General features: G+C 45.5%; 1 protein-coding gene across 5 annotated transcripts in view; it reads right to left on the reverse strand.

Annotated features, from left to right (window-relative positions):
- The window catches only part of LOC147639973 (peptidyl-prolyl cis-trans isomerase FKBP16-4, chloroplastic-like), a 50,608-nt gene extending 27,620 nt beyond the window's left edge, over positions 1-22,988 (reverse strand). Inside the window, exons 1-2 of one of the 5 annotated variants that reach the window (XM_086775762.1) lie at positions 22,823-22,988; positions 1-69 (exon numbers count right to left, since the gene is read on the reverse strand). The exon at positions 1-69 is cut by the window's left edge and continues 120 nt beyond it. In XM_086775762.1, the coding sequence (XP_086631888.1) occupies positions 1-69; positions 22,823-22,910 (157 nt within the window). In that variant the 5' untranslated portion in view covers positions 22,911-22,988. Of the gene's footprint in view, positions 70-7,483; positions 7,622-22,822 lie in introns of those variants that run through there. The other 4 variants (XM_086775769.1, XM_086775786.1, XM_086775778.1 and 1 more) reach the window with 4 other exon arrangements.
- Between the last annotated feature and the right edge of the window lie 859 nt (positions 22,989-23,847).

The raw sequence follows: 23,847 nt of genomic DNA on the forward strand, positions 1-23,847 counted from the left end.
GAGAAGAATCTTTAAGCATTTTCCCTAACTTGTTAGAGAATAATGGGAGACCTACAAGCAATTGACATACTGAAAAATTGAAGTTTGAGAACATAAAAGGTCAATACAATAGAAACAAATATAGCAGACATAAAAGTTTGAGAACATAAAAGGTCAATACAATAGAAACAAATATAGCAGACATAGGAGGCATAACATAGCATAAATTTTAAGGGCATAACATAGGATGAGTTAAAAGATGCATTTTCAGCCATAAATAAACGTTCTAAAGACTGATAGTTTCTAGAATTATGAATGCAAGAAGAAAAAAAATAAGAAGGAATAAATCATCATATCACATGTCATTGTAATTTCACAAAAGATACAAATTCGAATGCACATACCATTGCTTTCTGATAGTTCAATAAGTGTTTTACTTGAGCTAATGGCATCATCTTCAAAGAAACAGATCCCATGATGTGGTTCTAGGCATTAGAATCTCTCATGCCATGGGCATGCTACATATGAGGCTACCCGTCTTCTCAACATTTATGCCCCCATTGGGGCTTCGGCCTGCAGTTCCTTTCAGATTCAGGTGAGGCAGGGCCCCCCCTGGCAGACGCCTGTTGTATTGGGGGGTGACTTCAACATGCTTGAGGACCCAGAGGGCTGCAGCAAAGGCAGCCCAGATCCCACAGTTTCAGGCCCTGAGTGCTCCGCTTCAGAGCAGGTCATCTTCACCATGAGCGGGGCCAGGATGCTTGGCACCTTCCGGAGTTTGGTTGCATGCCCCACAGCCTCGCCTTCTCCGGCTCAGGCCGACAAGACGTCAGCCCCATCCTCTCCCACTTGGACCGCTTCTACGTTGACGAGTAGTGCTGCAAAAAGGGCGGCATGGTTAGCGTTATTGCTGGCATTACTTTGTCTGACCATGCACCTGTGATGCTTCATCTTTCAGACCCCTAGCAGCAGGACCATCAACTGGAAGGATTCCTACTCGTGCAGGACCCCTATGAGGGCAAAAGGAAGAAAGAACTTGATGTGCGGCGGTTCAGATCAAATCAACACAGCATGAAATGGATGAATGGATATATGTAAAATGGTGAATGTAATCTAGTACAAGAGGGCCTTTGTGTGAGGCACTGATGACATGACCAAGGATGTAGACCGACGATGAAGCAAGGACGAAGTCGGAGCAAAAGCACGGTCGAGGACGAAGGCTCGCGTCGGGGACTGCGGTGGCACTCCGTAAGGACATCGATGTTAGGCTGCAAATGCAAGGCTGTGTAAACACAGGTTTGCTGCTGAATGGAGCAGGGCTGCACAGGCGGATCTGCAGCAGCAGGGGCAGAGCTGACCTGGGTGCTGATGTGTGCTGCACAGGAGGCAGAGCGCCGCGCTGAGACACTAAAGTAGGGGCAGGGCCAAACTGTCAGAATATGCAGCGGAGATGAAGACAAAATCTGAGAACACAAGAGCAAGTGCAGAAAAAATACAGCAATGGAGAGAGACAGAGAGAGGCGTGTAACTCTGCTCTATATACACAAGGAAAATCCCGAAAACATGATACAATGGCATGGGGGCTATGGGGCCATTTTATATGGCCCCAAGAGAGCAGTCGGCCAGTAGAAGGGGCAGCCGACAGACACCCAACTGCACTCAACACCAGTCGGCCAGCATCTGAGAGGTCCACGACCAGCAGATCACAACAGTCGGCCTGCTCCAGAAGGTGAACACGTGCAGTCTGCCAGCTATTGGGACATCCTGCCATCACAGGGCAGCCACCCAAGCCATGGAAAAATAGGGAAAAATGGGGAAAAAATATAGAGGGTGGGGAAAAATGAGAAAACGCCTAATAGCACACCCACAACAGAGGCCCTGGTGTTTATGTATAGACACGAGATGACTTCTAACACCCCCTCTCAGCTCTTGGCTGTGAAACCAACCCCAGGGAGCTGGAGTGCCGCCGGAGCAACCCCTGAGATAGCAACTTCGTGAAGAGGTCCACCGCACTGTCCTCCGTCGAACAGAACACTAGCAAGATGTCATCAGCAAACGATCTTTTCACGAACAAAGTGCCTCTGGATGACCAAGGATTCCACCAGTGGAAACCCAATCCTACCAACCTCACCACCTCGCAAGCAGCACCACAAGCAGCCCGGTACTTTGCCTCTGTCGACGACAAGGCAATAGATGGCTGCCTCTTACTGCTCCTGAGCCGAGGGTAAAACTGTATCCTGACGAAGATCTCCTCGTGTCTGGATCTCCTCCCCAATCTGAGCCACTCCAACCTCGGAGTCGGACTCCATCCATCAATCCCCCTCCTGTGTAAAAGAGTCCAAGATCCTTCGCATGCTGCAGAAACCACAAGATACGCAATCCTGCCTCCCAAAGAGTCCTCTGCACACATGAGCTCAACAGCCTCATCAGGAAGCTCCCATCCAATCTGGTATGCATCAACCAAATCAATCAACCATTCTACTTCCGAGTCAAGGAGGCATCATACTGCTCACAGGGATCAACACCTGTTACGGTGGGATGCCAAGTCCTGAAAACCTGTTGAAGACCACTCAAGGCCTTCTGAAACCTGTAAACCACCCCCTCTAAATCCGGAACCACAAAGCCTGGAGAATGTGCAACATCCACCTCCTTCTGCAAGTAAGCCACTGCCACCTACCTGGCTTTCCAAGAGTTTCCTCTGACTGACGAACACAAGAACTAACAACATCTGTACTGGAAAGTTCTTGCCAACTGTTGCCATCAACTGGCAAGCTATCCTCCATCTAGTTCCGAAAAGCCTACACCTGCAGCATATCCACACTTAAGTGGCCATTACCAGACTGCCACTCATCACAAAACTGAGGACCTGGGAGAGAGAGTGCTGAGAGTTTGTAAACTACATTCTCCACTCCACCTTCCCAAACTACCTGGCCTATTGCCTTGTCTCGGAGAGCAACAAAATGCTCATCAAACTCCACCCGTACACATACCTTTCGCACTAACAATAGATGAAAACCAAGTGTGGGAACATACAACACCTGGGAGGAATGCTTCCCCCCTCTGCCATCGGGAACCATCTCCAACCTGCCCTCACTGTGAACTGGGATAGTGGATGTATCCCCAGTAAGAATATGACCAGAATACCTGCAGAGATCCTGTAAATCTGAATGGGAATGAGTCATGTGCCTGGAAGCACCACTGTCTAGAATCCACTCCCGAGTATCTGTAGCAGCGAGTCCTCCAACCTCCTCCCTGCCCGAAGAAAATGAAACATCGGTGTCCATCATCTCCAGGTGCACAAAAGCTAGAGTCTTCACGCTTGTTGCTGAGGATTCTTCACCCTTCTCGGTGTTCCGCTTGGGACACTGCCTCCAATAGTGGCCTTTCTCGCCACAATCATTACAAGTCCTCTCTGCCTTTAATTTCTAACCGGCTGAGTCAGACTTCCTCCCTGTGGAGGGTTCGAGAATCTTTCCTCCTGGTCCAAGACCATAGGCACAAGCTCCTCCCATAGGCACAAGCTCCTCCCACGTGATGGTGCTGAGCCTGCTACTAGTAATCAAAGACGAGTAGAATGCTGAGTACTGAGAGGGCAAATGCGACAGCAACATTATGGCCATATCCTCTGATGATATCTCCTTCCCAGCCTGAAGAACTTCCTGCTGAAGAGCCTGCAGCTTGTTAATGTGCTCCCGCATCGTCGATGACTTTGCGGGGTTCATAACCCGCATCTGTACTTCCAAGGAAATCCTCTTCACGGGTGATAGCCTGAGGAAGATGAATGAACGGACCCTGGCATTGACACGATCCCACAATTGTGCCTGTGCCTCCCGGTTCTTTCGAATTGACGGTAACTCCCCTTCCTCTACCTTCGGCCGTGGAACCCCAACAACGATGAAATCAGCAAGGTCGTATGACTCCAAAACAGATTCCATCATGACCTTCCATATGCCGTAGTTATTCCCGTCCAACTGACGGTCCACTGGGAACCTGGGGAGTGTCAGGATCTTCACATGTCTCTCAGCCATCTCAAGCACATCTGCCATTGCAGGGATGTAACTGAAAAGGGTGGGTGAGTGGGAACAAAGAAGAACTTAAACCTGCAAGTGGCTGTCCAGCAAATCAGCCCGCCTTCCTCTTGCTGCTCCTCTTACCGAACAATCCAAAACAGTCCACCAATCAGCAACACAACAGTCCCTCTCTTGTGCTCACACAATTCCCAAGAACTATCAAGAGCCTAGAGCTCTGATACCATGTCAAAATATGCAGCGGAGATGAATACAAAATCTGAGAACACAAGAGCAAGTGCAGAAAAAATACAGCAATGGAGAGAGACAGAGAGAGGCATGTAACTCTGCTCTATATACACAAGGAAAATCCCAAAAACATGATACAATGGCATGGGGGCTATGGGGCCATTTTATATGGCCCCAAGAGAGCAGTCGGCCAGTAGAAGCGGCAGTTGATAGACACCCGACTGCACTCAACACCAATCGGCCAGTATCTGAGAGGTCCACGACCAGATTACAACAATCGGCCTGCTCCAAAAGGTGAACACGTGCAGTCAGCCAGCTACTGGGACATCTTGCCATCACAGGGCAGCCACCCAAGCCATGGAAAAATAGGGAAAAATGGGAAAAAATATGGAGAGTGGGGAAAAATGAGAAAACACCTAATAAGGGTGGGCACACCCACAACAGAGGCCCTGGTGTATATTTATAGACAGGAGATGACTTCTAACACGAACTGCTGAATTGCTGGATTCTGTGGGAGCAGGGCGCCGTGCTGCAGGATGATCGATGGATGATCAATGATTGATTGAGCAGGGCGGCTACTATCAATGATGAAGCAGGGAGCTGCCGGATGGTGTGGATCTTAAGGAGAGCCAACGCTGAGTGCTTTATATAGCACTGGCCCCCCACAAGACCAGGTTGGCTGGCCCTGTCGGCCACCTGGGCCGACCTAGTAAAAAATCCTTTTATAGGCCTTTAATGAGGGCCTTTTTGGGCCCTAATTTGGGCATGTTTGCCACCCCCTCCAGCCGCCCTTTTGGGCCTGATTGTCACACACACCCTCTCAGTCCAAAAGGGGACCATGAGAGAAGATGAAGAAAATGGTAAGTGGGTGAAGAGGAGCATGATGAAGTATTTGACATTAGGTAAGTTTGGTTGTTGTGGGTGTAGATCATTCGTTCTTCTCTTCGTCTTTTGTAGTCTTATGAGCTTGGGAACGCACATCTCCTCAAGAAACCGACGGAGATACATAGCCTCAGTGGTGGTGTCATAGAGGGCCCGGTACTCTGCCTCAGCTGAAGAACCTGCAAACAACGGTGTCCTGCTTCTTGCTAGACCAAGAGAAAACCCTAGATCCAAGTGAGTACAAGTAACCACCATGTGAGAGCCGGGAATCGATATCACCGGCCCAATCGGAGTTCGTGTAACCACGCAAGGTGAAGATTGTAGTGAAACCCAAACATATAGGTACCTGCTAGATAGCAAACAACCCTCATCGTTGAGCTCCAATGTGGCTCCTTCGGAGCATTGAAATACTGACTTAATATGGATGTGCAGCTAGCCATATGAGTTTCCCAACCACTTGGCAGTAGGCTCGCTCTTCATGTGGCGGTGAATCTGTTTCCTTTGTAAGTTTGATGGCACCATCAAGAAAATAAGTATTACTAAGTTGAAGACAGTACTTTTGTTGTGACACAAAAATACCATCGGGATGCTAGACTGCCTCCATGCCAAGGAAATACGAGAGAAGACCGAGATCAGTCATCTCAAACGTATGTCTCAACTGTGCCATGATATCAGCCAATTTGGCTTGATTTGAACCAAATATGATGAGATCATCAACATACAACACTAGGTAGCACACCGTCCCTTGATCTGTATGGATATAGATATTGGGATCACAGTGGGATGGTTGAAACCTTGGCTGCGTAGAAACTTGCCAATGGGACGAAGAGCAAAACGCAATGCAGAAAAACAACAGCACAAGAGAGAGAGAGAGAGATAGAGGCGTGTAACTCTGCTCTATATACACAAGAAGATCCCGAGAATGATACAAAAATGACAAGGGGGCTGGGCGCCATTTTATATGGGCCCCCATCAGCAGTCGGCCTGCTGTAGGGCAGCCGACAGGACACAAAAACACCCCCACGACTGAAAAATCCAGAGTCGGCCAGCAGCAGGGGGGGTCGGCCAGCATCAGGGTTTCATGTTAATTGCCAGCATGTATGTTATGTGTGTATGGCAACTGGGAAACGTCAGGGGCTTTATCTGAAATGCAGCCAAATGTTGCAAAACTTAAAAACCTGTGCCAAGTTTTTGTTGATGTGTCAAGGCTGGTCTGGACTATGGGCAGCTGCCCCTTGAGAACACGCTGGCGCCCTCTCCCCCACTACGGAAAGAGATCTACTCCTCGGGAAGAGGAATTTGTTTGTGAACTGGGTCTTGGCTTTCCATCTTGGTGCGTTTTCCAGAATGCAACTCCCGTTGCCCCAGTTCCAGTTCAGCTGGCACCAATCTCTCCAGCCGCGGATAAAAATTTCCTTCAAATGTCATGGTACATGCAACAGCAAGATGAGCAGTACTACTGTGACCACAATGCACATAGGCCAAATGGCTTGCTCAAGAGAAACAGGACCGCCAAAAGTGGAATGATCCGGAGGCCAAATGGGTTGCCCAAGAAAAACAAGTGGGAAGATTGGGAGGCCAACCTGCTCGCTCAAGAGAGAGAATTTAGAACAGGAAGACTTAGAACGCAGTTCCTAGCAGGAACGAATGGAGCGTGACACTGGACAGGCCCTTGAGCATGCCGAGGAGAAGTTTCATGACCCTGTGAATTTGTGCAGCATAAGTGTGAGCATGGTAGTCGGTGAGCAAGACATATGTTTAAGGTTCATACCGTCACGATTGTGACTTAATTACTCTTAATTACCCTTAATTACTCTTAATCATTGAAAGGACACCAGTGAAGGGTCATACCTTGTCACATGGGTCATCATCAAAGGACACGTCTCTTCAAAGGGACACATCTATTGATTAAAGGATACACCTCTACGTCCAAAAGACATAACTATTCATTCAAGAGTCACACCCTTTAGTCAGGGATGTGCCTCTTCATTTGTACCTCTTCAAGCCCTATTTAACAAGGCCTCGTGTCTCAATGCAAACAACCCACATTTCCACTCTCTAATTATCTTTAGTTCTTGTATTCAATTTTAATTATGTCTTAATAGACAAGGAAGTCCTCACAGTGGTATCAGAGCAAACAAGCTCCAACCTGTAGGATGCCCACATCCAAAAAACCCTAACCATAACCCTAAAAATCTGAAACCCTAAATCAGCTAATTAACCTTAGAATTAGGGATAGCAAGAGTTGTATGGAAGAACAGGAGAGAATGCCCCATCCAATTTTGACCCCTTTGCCCAATTTTACTTGATTAGTCATTTTTCCCCAAATTTGTCAAAAAAAAAAACGATCGGAAGCAAAGACTCACACCAGGGTTGTATCCATGTGCTAGGAGGCTGCCCCGTATTCCCCTAGAGTCCTGATCACATCCTTTCGGGCTGAATCACTATCCAAGCAAGGGGCGCCACCTTTTGTGTTCACAAGACACAACTGCCCACGTTTTTTTATGTGACGTTTCACACAAAAAAAAAGGCGAAACAAAAAAACAACTAAGTTTTTAGCCTTATAATTTAAGGCTTACACTTAAGCCTTCCACACACGTGGCCTCAACCAGCCACCAACCAGCTAATAGCCACGCATGCAGGCCGACCAGCACGTGTAATGAAAACACCAACGTAGAGGCCTGTCAGCGAAGCAAGAAAAATACAAAGCACACGCAACCCTTGTATGTTGTTTTCGTCCTCACACACACGAAGAAGACACTTGCCGATCATCATGACCTATTACCTGCGAGGACATATACAGTTCCATCTTGACAACATTCAATCTTTGTAAGCTGTCATTAGGTATGATCTTTCCTTGTGCCTGTAAACATTAATATGTGGCATCCTTATACTTCAGAAACCTGCCACTTCATTATTTTTCGGGCACAACATATATCCGGGGCCAATATCACTTGTTACGGGCTCAAAACACCAACTCATATCCGTTGGACACACTTCACCGTCTTTCAGTAAATTTTCCTACAGTGGTGGCTTATGGCCGAGGGACCATACGAGTTCAGCTATATTCAGGACACACCCTCTCCCGTAAAAAACCTCTCCTGCTCCAGTGCTAGCTCTTGCTCCTCCAGCCTATTTCCGAATCCAAGTTGCCACACCCACATCCCGTGACCGGGAATTTGACATGTGGATTTTCAGGATACATACCTCGCCCCGAGACCTGCAGCATTACAGTTTCCTCTTGGAGCGGCACCCTTATCTTGGCCTTGCCATTCCGGAGGCATCTCTCGTCTACCACGAGATTAATACTTACCTTGTGAGCAGGCTCCTTTGGAATTCAGTGTTCGACCTTCCACACCCACATATACTCCTCGGACACCCACTCCTTCGCCACCAGCTACCAGTCCCAGTCCTAGCCCCTTACTCTCTCCTCTTGATCGACCACACTACACTGGGTGGTCTATTCCTGATCCTATTGACAACCTCGCCTCAGCCTTCCTCCATGGCACCCACTAGCTCTTTTGGCGATGGTTCTCACTAGGGCACAAGTTACAACAACACCAGCAAGAGCTTCAGCAAAGTAATCCAATTGCATCCCTTACCACGGCGGATGAACCAATCATTAAAGACGAACCTGCTCTCACCCAATGGCAGCAGCAGGAGATGCAGAACCAAATGGCAACTATGCAAAGTCAACTCCAGAAGACTTGGAGACTCTTACGTCGCAGATGCAACAGATGCAGTCCCAACACTCTCAACCTGCGAGTTCAACGGCTTCGATCGACGTACCAGTTCCAGACACCGACATTGTACCCCCCAGAGGTAGAAGCCGATGACTTAAAAGTAATTTATTGCTTGTTACAAGCATCTAAAACTAAGAAGCTGGACATAAAACCTCCTGAACCCTTTTCCGGCCAACGCAATAAGCGTACACTTGACCAATGGATGTACAAGCTCCCCTTGTACTTCGATTCTATGGACCTCACCAATGCACAAAAGATTACCTTCACTGCATCTTTGTTAAAAGACAATGCATTTTTATGGTGGCAATGGCGACTATCTGATGGGAAGACCGTCAACACGTGGGATAAATTCGAGCGTGTCATCTGTAAGCAGTTTGTACCTGCCAATGCGGATTTTCAAGCACAATCTTGCTTACACCAAACTGGATCATTGGCCTCTTATATCTCGCAATTTACCAGCTTGGTACTGGAGATTTCCACATTGTCCCCAGAAGACAAGCTACATGCTTTTGTCGAGGAACTTACTCCCACGTTGCGCACCGATCTTCACAAATATGACCCAGTCGACCTTGCAGCTGCTATTCGCTATGCTGAACACATAACCGACATCCCGGCCACACAACGGGGATCTTCGTCACAATATCGCCCCGGCTCTTCTACTTTCGGCAACGGCAACAAATTTATTCGTGATGGTTCTAAACCCTTTGGCGGTTCTCAACCTCACCCCAGTTCCCACAAGGATCAAACCGTGGCCGTGACTCTGGACACGACCATTCACGAAACCCAGAGTAGTCTACTACTACTACCGGTCAACAGAAGATAGGTCTCTGCACCATTTGTTTTGGAAACCACCGATGGTTCGAATGCCCTAAACAATCCAGTAATCGGCAAAACTCCAATGTCGAACCTTCCACCTCCGAAGACAAGTCTCAAGTCCAGTCTGCAGAAACTTCCAAAAGCAAGCGTGTTATGGTTATATCCCAGCATGCACAAGCTTGCATTATTACATCAGTGGCTCAAACACAGCCTGCCTTTCCAATTCCAACCTCCGTGTCTACTCACGTATTGACACTAATTGGCTCTGTTTCTGGCTGTCCCATTATCATCCTAATTGACAGCAGATGTTCTCACAATTTTGTGGCCACAGCTATGGTGCAACGCTTGAAGATACGCACCACTCACAGTACCCACACTTATGAGATTGAGTTGGCAGTTTTAATTGCAATATGACGGCTCCTCGACTTTCCTTTCGCATTCACCAATACCGTGATAAGATGGATTTTGAGGTTATGCCTTTGTCCCGATACGATATGATCTTGGGTCAACAATGGCTATATCAGTATGATCCTATCATCAGTTTCCGCACCCACACTTGACAGTTTACCAAAGATCATATGGACATTGATCTCCAAGGTGTTCGCGTGATCAACCCTCCACACCAACCTTGTCTGCATTACAGGCAAAGCGGTGGCGTAAGGCCTGACCAGAATTCCGAAGTGGCATATTTGGCTCAACCCTTCTTTGCCCCGCAATTGGATTTGTTTCCTGCAGAACTACCTCCAGTTTTGCCTCCTCAACGTCCTGTGGATCATCCGATTGATTTACTTCCTGGCAATTCGCCACCAACTCGTGCTCCGTATCGGGTCTCTTTTGCTAAATCCCAAGAAATTCAACGCCAGTTAACGGAACTCTTGGACAAGGGTCATATTCGTCCTAGTCAAACTCCTTTTGGTGCACCAGTTTTGCTCGTGAAAAAGAAAGATAAGTCAATGCGACTTTGCATTGATTATCGTGCCCTCAACAAACTGACCATCAAAAATAAATATCCTCTTCCTCGGATTGATGAATTATTTGATCAGTTGCTTCATGCCAAAGTATTTTCCAAGATTGATCTCAAGTCCGGATAACATCAGATCCATATTCATGAAGGTGATGAGCACAAGACTGCCTTCCGCACGAAGTATGGACATTATGAGTATTTGGTCATGCCTTTCAGGTTAACCAATATCCCGGCAACTTTTGTGAGTCTCATGAATGACATCTTTCGACCATTTCTAGACAAGTTCGTGATTATTTATCCGGATGATATTCTGGTATTTAGTACTTCAATCGATGAGCACAAAAAGCATCTACATGCAATTTTCCATGTTTTACACGATAATGCACTTTTTGTCAACCCAGAAAAGAGTGAATTTTTCAAGGCATCACTAGAGTACCTCGGACATATCATTTCAGCTAAAGGCATTTCTGTTGATCCTAAGAAGATACAAGTTATTCAAGATTGGCCGACACCACAAAATATCCATGATGTCAGATCGTTCTTGGGTCTTGCCAATTTTTATCACACGAAGGTCTTTAAGTTTTCAGAAATTGCAGCACCTTTGCCAGACGTTTTGAAATCAACACCTGCTTTCCGATGGACAAATGATGCTTCTCATGCCTTTGATAAGCTAAAGGTGGCATTGACAACAACTCCGGTAATGGCAATCGCATATCCCAATCTTCCTTTTTAAGTTATGACAGATGCTTCTGATCTTGCAACTGGCGCAGTTCTCATGCAACAAGGCCGAGCCATCGCCTTTGACAGTCATAAGCATTTAGCAATTCAAAAACGTTATCCAGTGTATGGTAAGGAATTCTTGGCAATTGTTCATGCTTATCGAGCCTGGAAACATTATCCTTTGGGAGCAGATTCTGTTGTGAAGACAGATCATCATTCCTTAAAGTATACTTTCACCCAACCAGTTATGAATGCACGACAAGGCAGATGGGTGGAGTATCTGGCAAACTTCCATATGGCTGTTGAATATGTTCCTGGCCTTTCTAATGTGGTTGCTGATGCTCTTAGCCGAATGCCTCAAGCCTTAACAATGGCGATTTCTACAGTTCAAATCGACATTCCGGCAGCTTTTGTGGATCATTATGCAAACGATCAAGATTTTGCAAATGCTTTTCGAGTGATTACGACTCCACACTCTAGTCCTTCTGATTTGAAGATTTATGCAGCTTATTCTCTTGTCCATGGCTTATTATATTATCAGGATCGCATTTGTGTCCCTCATAACACAAGTATGCGTAAACTCTTGGTAAAGGAACATCATAAGGTTCCTTATGCAGCTCATCCTGGTATCAACAAGACATATCGGTTGCTGACAGCTTCTTATTATTGGCCCCAAATGAAGCAAGATGTTATAAAGTTTGTTACAGCATGTTTTTCTTGTCAACAAATGAAAGCCAGTAGACAAGCTCCAGCTGGTCTTCTAAAACCACTTCTAGTACCAAATGAACATTGGAAAAGTATCAGTATGGATTTCATTACATCTTTACCTCGTTCTTTGAAAGGTAATACACAAATAATGGTGGTGGTCGACAGATTGTCCAAGATGGCACATTTTATACCATGCAAGAAGACAGCTCAAGCTCCGGATATTACTTCATTATTTCTTCAGTACGTTTTCAAGATACATGGGTTGCCAAAGTCCATTATTTCATATTGAGATCCTAAGTTTATAGGACATTTTTGGACTTCACTTTTTAAGTCACTTGGCACAAATTTATTGTTCAGTTCAGCCTATCATCCACAGATAGATGGCCAAACTGAAAGAGTTAATCAAATTCTTGAAGAGATACTTCGACATTATATTCAGTCTCGCTTAGCATCTTGGGAAGATTATCTACCATTGATGGAATTTACTTACAATAATTCTCATCACACAGCAATAGGACTGAGTCCTTTTCAAGCCGCTTATGGTCATACACCAGTTGTGCCATCAAACTTTGTTCTTCAACACAAGGTGGCATTAGCAGATCAGTTAGTTCAAGAAATGCAAGATGTTCTTCTTCAAGTTCGAGATCAGATGATTCGAGTTCAAGAACAATATCAACAAACATCTAACCGACGTCACCGACATGATGAATTCAAAGAAGGTGACATGGTTCTTTTGTTCATGACTCCTCATCGATATAAAACAGTGAAATCAGTTTTTCCAAAGTTGCAACCACGATACTATGGTCCTTTTCGGATTATTGAGAAGAATTCTCCTTTGAGTTATAAGTTGGAGTTCCACTTTCATGGGAAAAGATTCATCCAACTTTTCACATATCATGGATCAAGAAGTTTGTACAAGGAGATTCTCCCATTCCATATATTTTAGATTATGTTCGAGAGATTGAAGATGAGCATATGATCTTAATCCCAGAAAAGATTCTTGATGTACGACAGAAAGAAACTCGGCAAAAGATTATTACAGAATTCTTAGTACAATGGAAAGACTAGGATGATTCAGATTCAACTTGGCAAAGTGATGACGATCTACAACAATACCCAGAATTACTTCAAGAGTTCTTTCGCCAACAACAGTCACTTATATAACCATGGATCTTATTTTAAGTGGGAGGGAATGTCACGATTGTGACTTAATTACTCTTAATTATCCTTAATTACTCTTAATCATTGAAAGGACACCAGTGAAGGGTCATACCTTGTCACATGGGTCATCATCAAAGGACACGTCTCTTCAAAGGGACACATCTATTGATTAAAGGACACACCTCTACGTCCAAAAGACATAACTATTCATTCAAGAGTCACACCCTTTAGTCAGGGATGTGCCTCTTCATTTGTACCTCTTCAGGCCCTATTTAACAAGGCCTTGTGTCTCAATGCAAACAACTCAGCTTTCCACTCTCTAATTATCTTTAGTTCTTGTATTCAATTTTAATTATGTCTTAATAGACTAGAAAGTCCTCACACATACTTGGGACAAGGGTTTTATTTAAACAACCCCATGTGGGGAGGAGACAAGGGGACAAAGGTTTAAAACCTTTAAAATTGAGAGAACCCTTTTTAGGAGTCGTGGCCCGTTTGGGGATCTTCCACGTTATTTTTGGAGCTCTCTTTTCTTTGGGAAAAAAAAAGGGTCGATTGGAGTTACAGGCGGGGGGTCAATTTCAGCGCTCACGCTTTTCAAAAGGCTGGTCGGCTGAAGACATATGCAGACAGGTTGGCTGCAGCAGTTCTTACTCTCTCTCTCTCTCTCTCTCTCTCTCTCTCTCCTGTTTATAGGCAGGCTGGACTATATGAAGGCTAGACAGAGAGCAGGCTGGACTGTACGCTGGTTGTGCAGGCAATGCACAGGGGCTACACAGCAGACGTTTTCCTCCTCGTAACTAGCCGGCTACAGCTGCACGTTTTCCTTCTCTCTCTAGGCAGCTGACTGGGCTGCAGAGAAGTACAGCTTTGGACTGCACGTGGCCAGGACTGCTGGCCGACAGGATTGTTTCTCTCTCTTGTGGAGGGTGGCAAGTTGCAGGAGAAACAGTGAGTAGAGGAGTTACTGGACAGAGACAGCTGTTTCTCTCTCTCTCTCTCTTTTTACAGGCTTGTGGGCGGTGTCAGACGCACACGGATTCAAACTCCTTGTTGTTCGGGAGTCTCTCCTAGTCCCTTGTGAGAGGAGGGATTTGCAGCCTAAGAGGGCTGAAACAGGAGTAAATTTAACATGCTTTTGGGAAGAGTTTATAGACTGATGTATGGCTGGTTTTTGGCTATGTGCATGGGCCAGTTAAATGCGTAATTCAAGGCCTCATAGATGTACTATCTTGGCTGATTAGAGGTGAATAACAGTGTGGTGTTTTGGGGCACAAGGCTGTGTGAAACCTCTTTGCTAAGAGGTCCATAGGATTGGCAGATTGGACATGCATACATATAAGCCATGAGTGGCCATGATGTATTCAGTTAAACTCTTCCATTGAAAGTGAATAAAGAAACACCGAAAGGGGCGCCAAGCTTTGGGGCCAACAGGTGTCGCTATTCTTTTTGTGTAGGAGCACTCTAGCTCCCTTTTATTTGTCTTATTTGCTGGATTACAACTGTGTTTGGGTGACTGCTAGTCTACCGCACTTTGGTTTCTATCAGAGGCCGGTTTCAAGGTTCCGTTGCTGGGACCATCACCATCTTTCTTAAGGGGGTGAGCTCGTGGTTGTCTCAAGGAAAGTCATTGCTGAAAATCTTAGCAAGATGTCAGACTATGAGGATGACTATGACTATGATGATGAGGAAGAGTAGGAGACCACTCCTGAGGAATCTGAGGATGTACTTGCAGGAGAGCAGGCTACAAAAGATGCACATTATGAGGACGTAACGCAGCTAGAAGATATGCCAAGTACAGAGGAAGATGATGCCCAATTCAAAGCCCATTTAGCAGGGGCAGTGGATGTGCTCATGCAGCTCACGCAAAGTGAGAAGTTTGCTGAATTTATGAGGGCCCCTTCTGAGCCCAAGAAGAAGAAGAAGAAGAAGAAGAAGAAGATGCGTTCTAGGAACCCACCTCAGGGCAATAGTGGTGCCTTCCCACAGGATCCTGCTTTTGGACAGTTTTCCAACATGCAGAACACTTATGGTGCAAACCCACAGAGTTCCTTTTTCGGGCAACCACCTATTTCGCAGCAATCGATGCATCCAGGCTATTTTGGCGGTGGTTCTCTGTTCCAATCTATGACTGGGGGTTACCCTCAAGGAGGCATGGGAATGCAAGGGAATTTTGGAGCTAGTTTTTAGCCTGGTATCAATATGCAAGGCAACATGTATGGTGGTATGCAGCCCGGAATGCAAGGGAATATGTATGGAGGCGTGCAACCCGGAATGCAAGGAAACATGTATGAGGGCATGCAACCCGGTATGCATAGTGGTATGTTTGGAAACATGGGAGGATCAGCACGATTTCACGGTATGCAAGGTGTGGGAACTAGCAATGTTGACCCACTTCCTTACGATAATCTAACGCCTATGGGTAAGGCGAAGGATTATAAGGAAGGGGGAGCTGTAGTGAAATTTGACACATTCAGTGGGGCCAAAAACAAGCTCAAGGCTCTTACCTTTTTGCAGCAGTTTGATGCTGCTTTTTCTGGTGGAAATTACACGGAATCCTCGAAAGTGAGAAAAGTTGTGACTTTTCTCAAGGGCAATGCATTGCAGTGGTGGTCCACTCTTCTTTTGCAGGGCATAGCACCATCTACTTGGGTACAATTTAAACAGGTGTTCTCTTCCGTGTGGCTCACATCTACATTTGAGGTGGATGTAATGACAGCATGGCATAAGTTGGATGCATCGAAATGTGAGAATCTTGAAGATTATAACAAGAAGTTTTGGGAAGCTCTACTCGCAGTTACTTCTTATCGTGCAGTGCCACTATCTAAGTAGGTTGATAAATATTGTTGTGGGTTGCCCAAGGAAGTGCGTGACTATTGCATTAAGACCCGAGTAACAAATATGTGATAGAGAATGCCATGATGGCAAATGCATTACTCACTTGGGTTTCAACTGGATTTAAGAGAGGCAAAAGCATTAGCAAGAAAACTGAGAAGTCAGGACATGAATCTCGTGATGCAATAGTGCCTGCAGAGAAGTGGCGTAAGATGTTACCAATGCCCAAGAGAACTCCTGAGGAGAAGCAGGCTTTGTTGGATGCCAAGAAATTCTTTTTCTATACCGAAGAGGGACATATGTCTTTCAATTGTCCCAAGCGTAAGTCCAACAAGGACTCTGACACTGAAGGACAGCCCAAAAGGCAAAGCCTTCTACAAGGTTAGTTCCTAATCTTGTTGGGGAACAGCCAGGTGGTGAGGAGACTGAGTTGTGTAGATTTTCTTTGACACAAGTGCTAGAGCCAACTTTATCTCACCAGATTTGGCTGGCAGATTGGGGATCCGTGCAGAGGAGATGGGGCCTTTGTATAAGGCTAATATGGATTGTTCGAGGTATGCAGAACCTGTTACCCCTATTATTGGGAAGCTGAGGCTTCATGTGTAGGGTTATGTGGACAATGAGGAATTTTATATCATACCACTTGATGGGTGTGATGTTTTGTTGGGTATGCCATGGTGCCATAGAGTACATGCAGTGGTGGATACGTACAACAAGAAGATTACTTTGACTCATAGAGGGAAAGAGCACATTTTGGATGTAAAGCTTAAAGGGGAATCTGTTCTTGTTGTATCGGCTTCGGCCATTTCATCAGTAATGAAAAAGCATCTTTCCGCGTACTTGGTTTTTGTAAAGGATGCAAAAGATGATGAATCTCAATCTAATTTGTCTATGTTAGATAAAGGCAAGACTGATTTCCTATGTGAGTACCAAGATTGCTTTTCCGAGTCATTGCCAGGAGAACTTCCTCTTCGGAAAGGCCAGAAGATCATGCTATTGATCTTATTCCAGGGAGTACCCCACCAAATAGACCGTTGTACCGTGTCAATGCAGCCCAGCAGGAGGAAATTATGAGCCAGGTACAGGAGTTGTTGAAAAAGAGGTTGATTCAACCTAGCTCATCACCCTTTTGCTCACCTATGCTGTTAGTGCAAACGAAAGATGGTTCTTGGCACATGTGTATAGATTACAGGGCGCTAAACAAGAACACCATCAAGAATCGATTCCCTATTCCGAGGATCGATGACATATTGGACCACTTACAGGGCTCCACAGTCTTTAGTCAAATAGACTTGAAAAGCGGGTATCATCAGATACGCATTAGACCCAAGGATGTGCATAAGATAGCATTTCGGACCACCTTTGGACTATATGAGTTCTTGGTCATGCTTGACAAATACTCCCACCACCTTTAACAGGATGATGGGCAGGATTTTCCGGCCTCATAGAGCATTTGTGGGCACATTCTTTGATGATATGATTGTGCATTCACGCTCAGAGGAGGATCATAGGAAGCATTTGGCCACAGTGTTTGAAGAACTTCGGAAGGTCATAAATGGTAAGAAGAGTGAGTTCTTCTTGGAAGAAATACACTTCTTGGGGCACATCGTGTCTAAAGATGGAGTCCGTATGGATCCTTCGAAAGTGGAAGCAATTCTCAATGGGCCAAATTTAAAGACCGTGCATGATATACGCAGCTTTTTGGAATTGTGTTCCTATTACAGGGGTACATACAGTATTTTGTTGAGATTTCTTCGCCCCTTCATGCCTTAACAAAGAAGGGAACTCCGTTTCGATGGGCTGATCGGGAAATTGCAACCTTTAAAAAGCTTAAAGAAAAGCTTACTTCGGATCCTGTATTGATCTCCGAAGGGCTTTTGTTGTCCAGTGTGATGCATGTTGGAACAGCATTGGGACAGTTCTCATGCAAGAAGGACATGTGATAGCCTATGAGAGTCGTATATTACAGAATGTCGAGAAGCATTTACAAGTCTATGAGAAAGAGATGTTGGCTGTAATTCATGCTCCTTCTACATGGAAACACTATTTGCTTGGGGCTGATTTCACTGTGCACACAAATCATCAGACCTTGCGTTATTTTCTCACACAAACTAAACTTTCTGAGAAGTATATGAGATGGGCCAACTTTTTGTCTATATTCCACTTTCGGATTGTATATGTGGAAGGCAAAAAGAATGTTGTGGCAGATGCTTTGTCACGCAAGCCATAGGTCTCAGCAATTTCACTTGCCTATCATCATGAGCTTGATGAGATGAAAGAGCAGTATGCCCAGGATGAGAATTTTTGGCAGAGTCTATGATCAGAATCCAGATGTCTAAGGGTCAGCGGAATGATCATTATCCTCTCAGGGATAGCTTCTTGTTGATGCATGGTAGACTGTGTGTTACTAGGCAGTTACGACTCAAGGTTATGATTGAAAGTCATGCTCCACCGTATGCAGGTCATAGGAGCATTAAGGCCACAGTAAAGGCAGTTGAGGCTTTCTTTTATTGGCCGACCTTGAGAAGAGATGTTGATGCTTTGTTAGGCAATGCATCGTATGTCAAAAGGTGAAGTTTGACCGTCAGAAGACACCAGGGTTACTTCAACCTTTACCTATTACAGATAGACCATGGGAGAGCATTGCCATGGATTTTATATTTGATCTTCCGAGGACACAAACGAGGAATGATGGCATTTGGACTATCATATGCAAGTTCAGTAAGCAAGCTCATTTCATTCCTGTGCATAAGAAGATCAAAGTTGATCACATGGTGAAGTTGTTCATAGCGAACATCTTCAAGTATCATGGCATGCCTTCGTCTATCATTAGTGACCGTGATCCACGGATAACGGGTTTATTTTGGAGAGGATTGTTTGACAACATGGGTACAACTCTCAAGTTTTCATCATCGTTTCATCCACAGACAGATGGGCAATTGGAAGAGGCTAATTCCATAGTGTTAGATCTTCTCAAGTGCTATGTGTCAGAGCACAAGCAACAATGGGAAAAGTATCTTCCTTTGGTGGAGTTCGCTCATAACAACACCATCCATACTTTGACGGGCAAGGCACCTTTTGAGATTGTGGAAGGAGGGAAGAAGGTACCACCCATTTCGCACACAAAGAATAAGATCTTTCAAGCTGACCAGTATGTGGAGAACATGAACGAAACTTATAGGAGAGTTAAGTTGGCACTCCAAAAAACTCAACAAAAGAAAAGAAGGCAGCAAACCGTCACAGGCGTGCATTAGAGTTTGCATTGGGTGACTGGGTTCTTTTGCGATTTGAGAAAGCTAGGCTCAAGAAGATGAAGGGTAAAGAGCGCTTATTCCCTAAGTTGAGCATGCGCTACTATGGACCTTTTCAAGTATTGGAAAAGATCGGTGAGGTGGCCTATCGTTTAAAGCTACCAGATCACTGGAGGATTCACAATGCATTTCATGTGAGTCTACTTAGACCTTTCCGAGGGGATGTGCCTGAGGATGTATCAGATGAGGCTCAACCGGAAGTGGAGGAACTTGATGAGGTTCTTATTCCCGAGCAGATACCGGCACACAAGGAAAGAAAGGTACAAGATAAAGTTTCTCGTCGCTATCTTGTGAAGTTCAAGAACTATACATCGATGGATGCGAAGTGGATGGAGGAGGGTGACTTAGCAGATTCACCTCAAGTATTGCAACTTTATCTTGATGCCTTTGAGTTGGAGTAGACTCTTGCTATGGCTCATTCAGGTTCAGCATAGCATACGTCTGGAGCATTGCCTGATGCTCAAGAGGGGGGTAGCCCCCCGCTCCCTTGATACAGACATGCTCAGATATCATCTAGAGGTCGCTTGGTGCAGCTTTTATCTCACCCGAAGGTACTAACAGCTGATAGTACATCTGCTTATGGGAGTTCTATGATATATGTGTACTAGTCACATTGGATGTTGTGGTTATGTATGGTTCGCAGTTGTATACAACTTGGACTATTACTACACCATTGGCTTGTAGTGAATGTTGCTACATATGCATGGCTCTGAGAGATTGGGACGTTGATCTTGCCAGATTGTACTTTTCACTTTTAGTTGGATCACATGGCTGATATCTTATTGTATTGGGCAGCTTTCGTTATCAGTGTGGTTTCGCTTTGGTTGTCTTGCTATATCACCAGAATGCAATCGAGGACGCTTGCCATTTTTCAAGAGGGGGGTATGTCACGACCCTGTGAATTTGTGCAGTATAAGTGTGAGCACGGTGGTCGGTGAGCAAGACATATGTTTAAGGTTCATACTTGGGGCAAGGGTTTTATTTAAACAACCCCATGTGTGGAGGGGACAAGGGGACACAGGTTTAAAACCTTTAAAATTGAGAGAACCCTTTTTTAGGAGTCGTGGCCCTTTTGGGGAGCCTCCGCGTTATTTTTGGAGGTCTCTTTTCTTTGGGAAAAAAAAGGGTCGATTGGAGTTACAGGCGGGGGGTGCTTTTGGAGCTCTCACGCTTTTGAAAAGGCTGGTCGGCTGAAGACGTATACAGACAGGTCGGCTGCAACAGTTCTTACTCTCTCTCTCTCTCCTGTTTATAGGCGGGCTGGACTGTATGAAGGCTGAACAGAGAGCAGGCTGGACTGTACGCTGGTTGCGCAGGCAGTGCACAGGGGCTGCACAGCAGACGTTTTCCTCTTCGCAACTGACCGGCTACAGCTGCACGTTTTCCTTCTCTCTCTAGGCAGCTGGCTGGGCTGCATAGAAGTACAGCTTTGGACTGCACACAGGACTGCTGGCCGACAGGACTGTTTCTCTCTCTTGTGGAGGGTGGCAAGTGGCAGGAGAAACAGTGAGGAGAGGCATTGCTGGACAGAGACAGCCGACTATTGTTTCTCTCTCTCTCTTTTTACAGGCTTGTGGGCGGTGTCAGACGCACACGGATTCAAACTCCTCTTTCTTCCGGCTCGTGGGTTGTTGGGGAGTGTCTCTCCTGGTCCCTTGTGAGAGGAGTTATTTGCAGCCTAAGAGGGCAGAAACAGGAATAAATTTAACATGCTTTTGGGAAGAGTTTACAGGCTGATGTATGGCTGGTTTTTGGCTATGTGCATGGGCCAGTTAAATGCGTAATTCAAGGCCTCATGGATGTACTATCTTGGCTGATTAGAGGTGAATAACAGTGTGGTGTTTTGGGGCACAAGGCTGTGTGAAACCTCTATGCTAAAAGGTCCAGAGGATTGGCAGATTGGACATGCATACGTATAAGCCATGAGTGGCCATGATGTTTTCAGTTAAACTCTTCCATTGAATGTGAATAAAGAAATACCAAAAGGGGTGCCAAGATTTGGGGCCAACAAGTGTCGCTGTTCTTTTTGTGTAGGAGCACTCTAGCTCCTTTTTATTTGTCTTATTTGCTAGATTACAATTGTGTTTGGGTGACTTCTAGTCTACCGCACTTTGGTATCTATCAGAGGCCGGTTTCAAGAAGGGGTGCGCACAAGCAGCCTGCAAAGCGGAACTTATCTGTTAGCGAGCATCTAAAACAGCATGGTTGGAAGAGTCACACCCCCTAATTTCAGAGGGATGTCCCAGAGTTGACTGTGATTCGTTGCGATATCGTGATTGGTGTACCCATGGTGTTCAGTTCCAGCTTGCATGGTTAGAGCTTACTACATGATGTATGCTAGCAACCCAAACCAGGAGGACACTTTGGACTTCTAAAAAAACCTTGCATGTCAGATTCTCAGGTATCTTTTACTACCTTGGCTCCATGTTTGCCACCATGCAAATTGGAGAACCACTCTCTAGAAGCTTTCTTACAGGCTGAGCAAGATGGTGGAGGAGAGGCTGATGAGGAATTGGAAGCGCTCTTGCAGAGTAAGATAACTAGTGCATGCTTGTTTTTCTGAATAATTGTTTTTCTTTCTTTGGACAAAGTGTCTTACTAGCATACATTATCTGGGCAGAAAAGATTGCACTGAACCTAGCCAAGGTCACAGAATAGTCGAGCGATATGATCACAAGGACGCTCAGGGCTCTGCAGACCATTGGGCTAGCTCACAACAAGAGTTTAGATATAGCAGCCCCTCTATCAGACCTCTCAAAGGATGTGAAGCCTAGAGGACTAAAGCTTCAAGTCACAGGGAAGGCCTTGCAGGCTTTTCATAAGTTGAAGCAGGCTGCCACATCAGCACAAACGTTGCCCATGGTTAACTTATGATGCCAGCAATGATACTATTCAGGGTGTACACAACAGGATGGGCATCCAAATGTCTACAAGGGAAGTAAAAGGGCCTGAGTTGAACATAAACTAAGCAAATACTCCACAAGAAAGAGAGGAGAGCGGGTGGGGGAGAGGTATTGGGACTTAATGACTACGTGATGTGTGGACCAGTCTCTCTTCTCTTCATTCTCTACCTGATGTCTAACCCAGTTTTGAAAATTCTTACCCTTTCTGAAGGGTACCTCCCATTTGGATGCATGAGATAAATGCCATCCTCCTGCACTGTGGCCTTTGTGCATTACTACGACAATCACAACGCTGCACAACAAAAGAGAGAGCAAGGTGGGGGGATGGTGATTCGGAGGCATATCAAGCCTTAGTTTGATGGCTCCATTACATAAAAACACCTTGCTAGGGATCGTCAGCATCCATAGGATAAGTGTCTTCCTCCTGTGAACACGCTGCACAGTCCCTTTGTTTTTGCGTGCATGTGCGCGCGCGCGTGCGTGTACGACCTGAGAGGATTTTTACGTGCTAAGATTTAATAAGCAAATGAATTTATGGAGGTACCTGAGAGGTGATCCGAGGAGGAGAGCTTGCAGTGCGGGAGGAGCGGCATCGCTGCTGGTGAGCTCGTGCATCCGCACAGCAAAGCCATGGCAATGATCACAAGTATCCGGATAATGCTACAGCTGATATGGCATTGTAACCAACTAAAACTGAAAACATTCAAACTATATTTTTATCTAACAAAGGAAGGAAAGAAGATATTGAGATTTTGTGACTCGTGCATTTTTGCGACTTATTTTCCAGCAGGTACCTTAGGATACAGAATATGATATATCGATGTGGCTGGTCACTTACTCCACCGGGTTTCAAACAAAAAATACGTAAACGAATGTAAACTTTGTTTTAAGATATTTCAACCAGAAAAGATGGAAAGGAAAGCAAAGTTTGTTTTATTGATCCACCAGAAGTTTTATTTGTATACATAAGTATCCAACGGACGCCTTCGTCAGGCTACGAGAGCGCTGAGGCATGCCGAGGCAAACATGGCATGCACAACAAAACAATACGACCATATAAGAGGACAGGGCAGAAACAGCTGGCACGGAAATCGCCTAGAACCTCCTAGCAGACGCTTGCCCAGAGGCTCCACGCATAGAGAAGCGCCCAGAAGCTCCACGCAGAGAAGAAGCCCAAAGCAATCGACACGCGTGCACCATGCAACAAGAGCAATCGACACGCGTAATGCATGCGGTCATCTACAAGAAGAAAATATTACGAAGATACCTTGGAATATACCACATTTAAAACATTCGCCTAGAACCTCCTAGCACACGTTTGCCCAGAGGCTCCACGCAGAGAAACGCCCAGAAGCTCCACGCAGATAAGCGCCCAGAAGCCCATGATCAGCTGGCAAGGAAAACATCATAAGCGGACCACAAAATCGCCTAGAACCTCCTAACAGACGTTCACCTAGAGGCTCCACGCAGAGAAGAAGCCCATTATCAGCTCGCAAGAGCAATCGACACGCGTGCACCATACAACAAGAACAATCAACACGCGTAATGCATGCGGCCATCTACAAGAAG

This window comes from Cibotium barometz, chromosome 3 (genome assembly GCF_041138505.1).
Source record: "Cibotium barometz isolate CiBa-2024 chromosome 3, ASM4113850v1, whole genome shotgun sequence".
Lineage (NCBI taxonomy): Eukaryota > Viridiplantae > Streptophyta > Polypodiopsida > Cyatheales > Cibotiaceae > Cibotium > Cibotium barometz.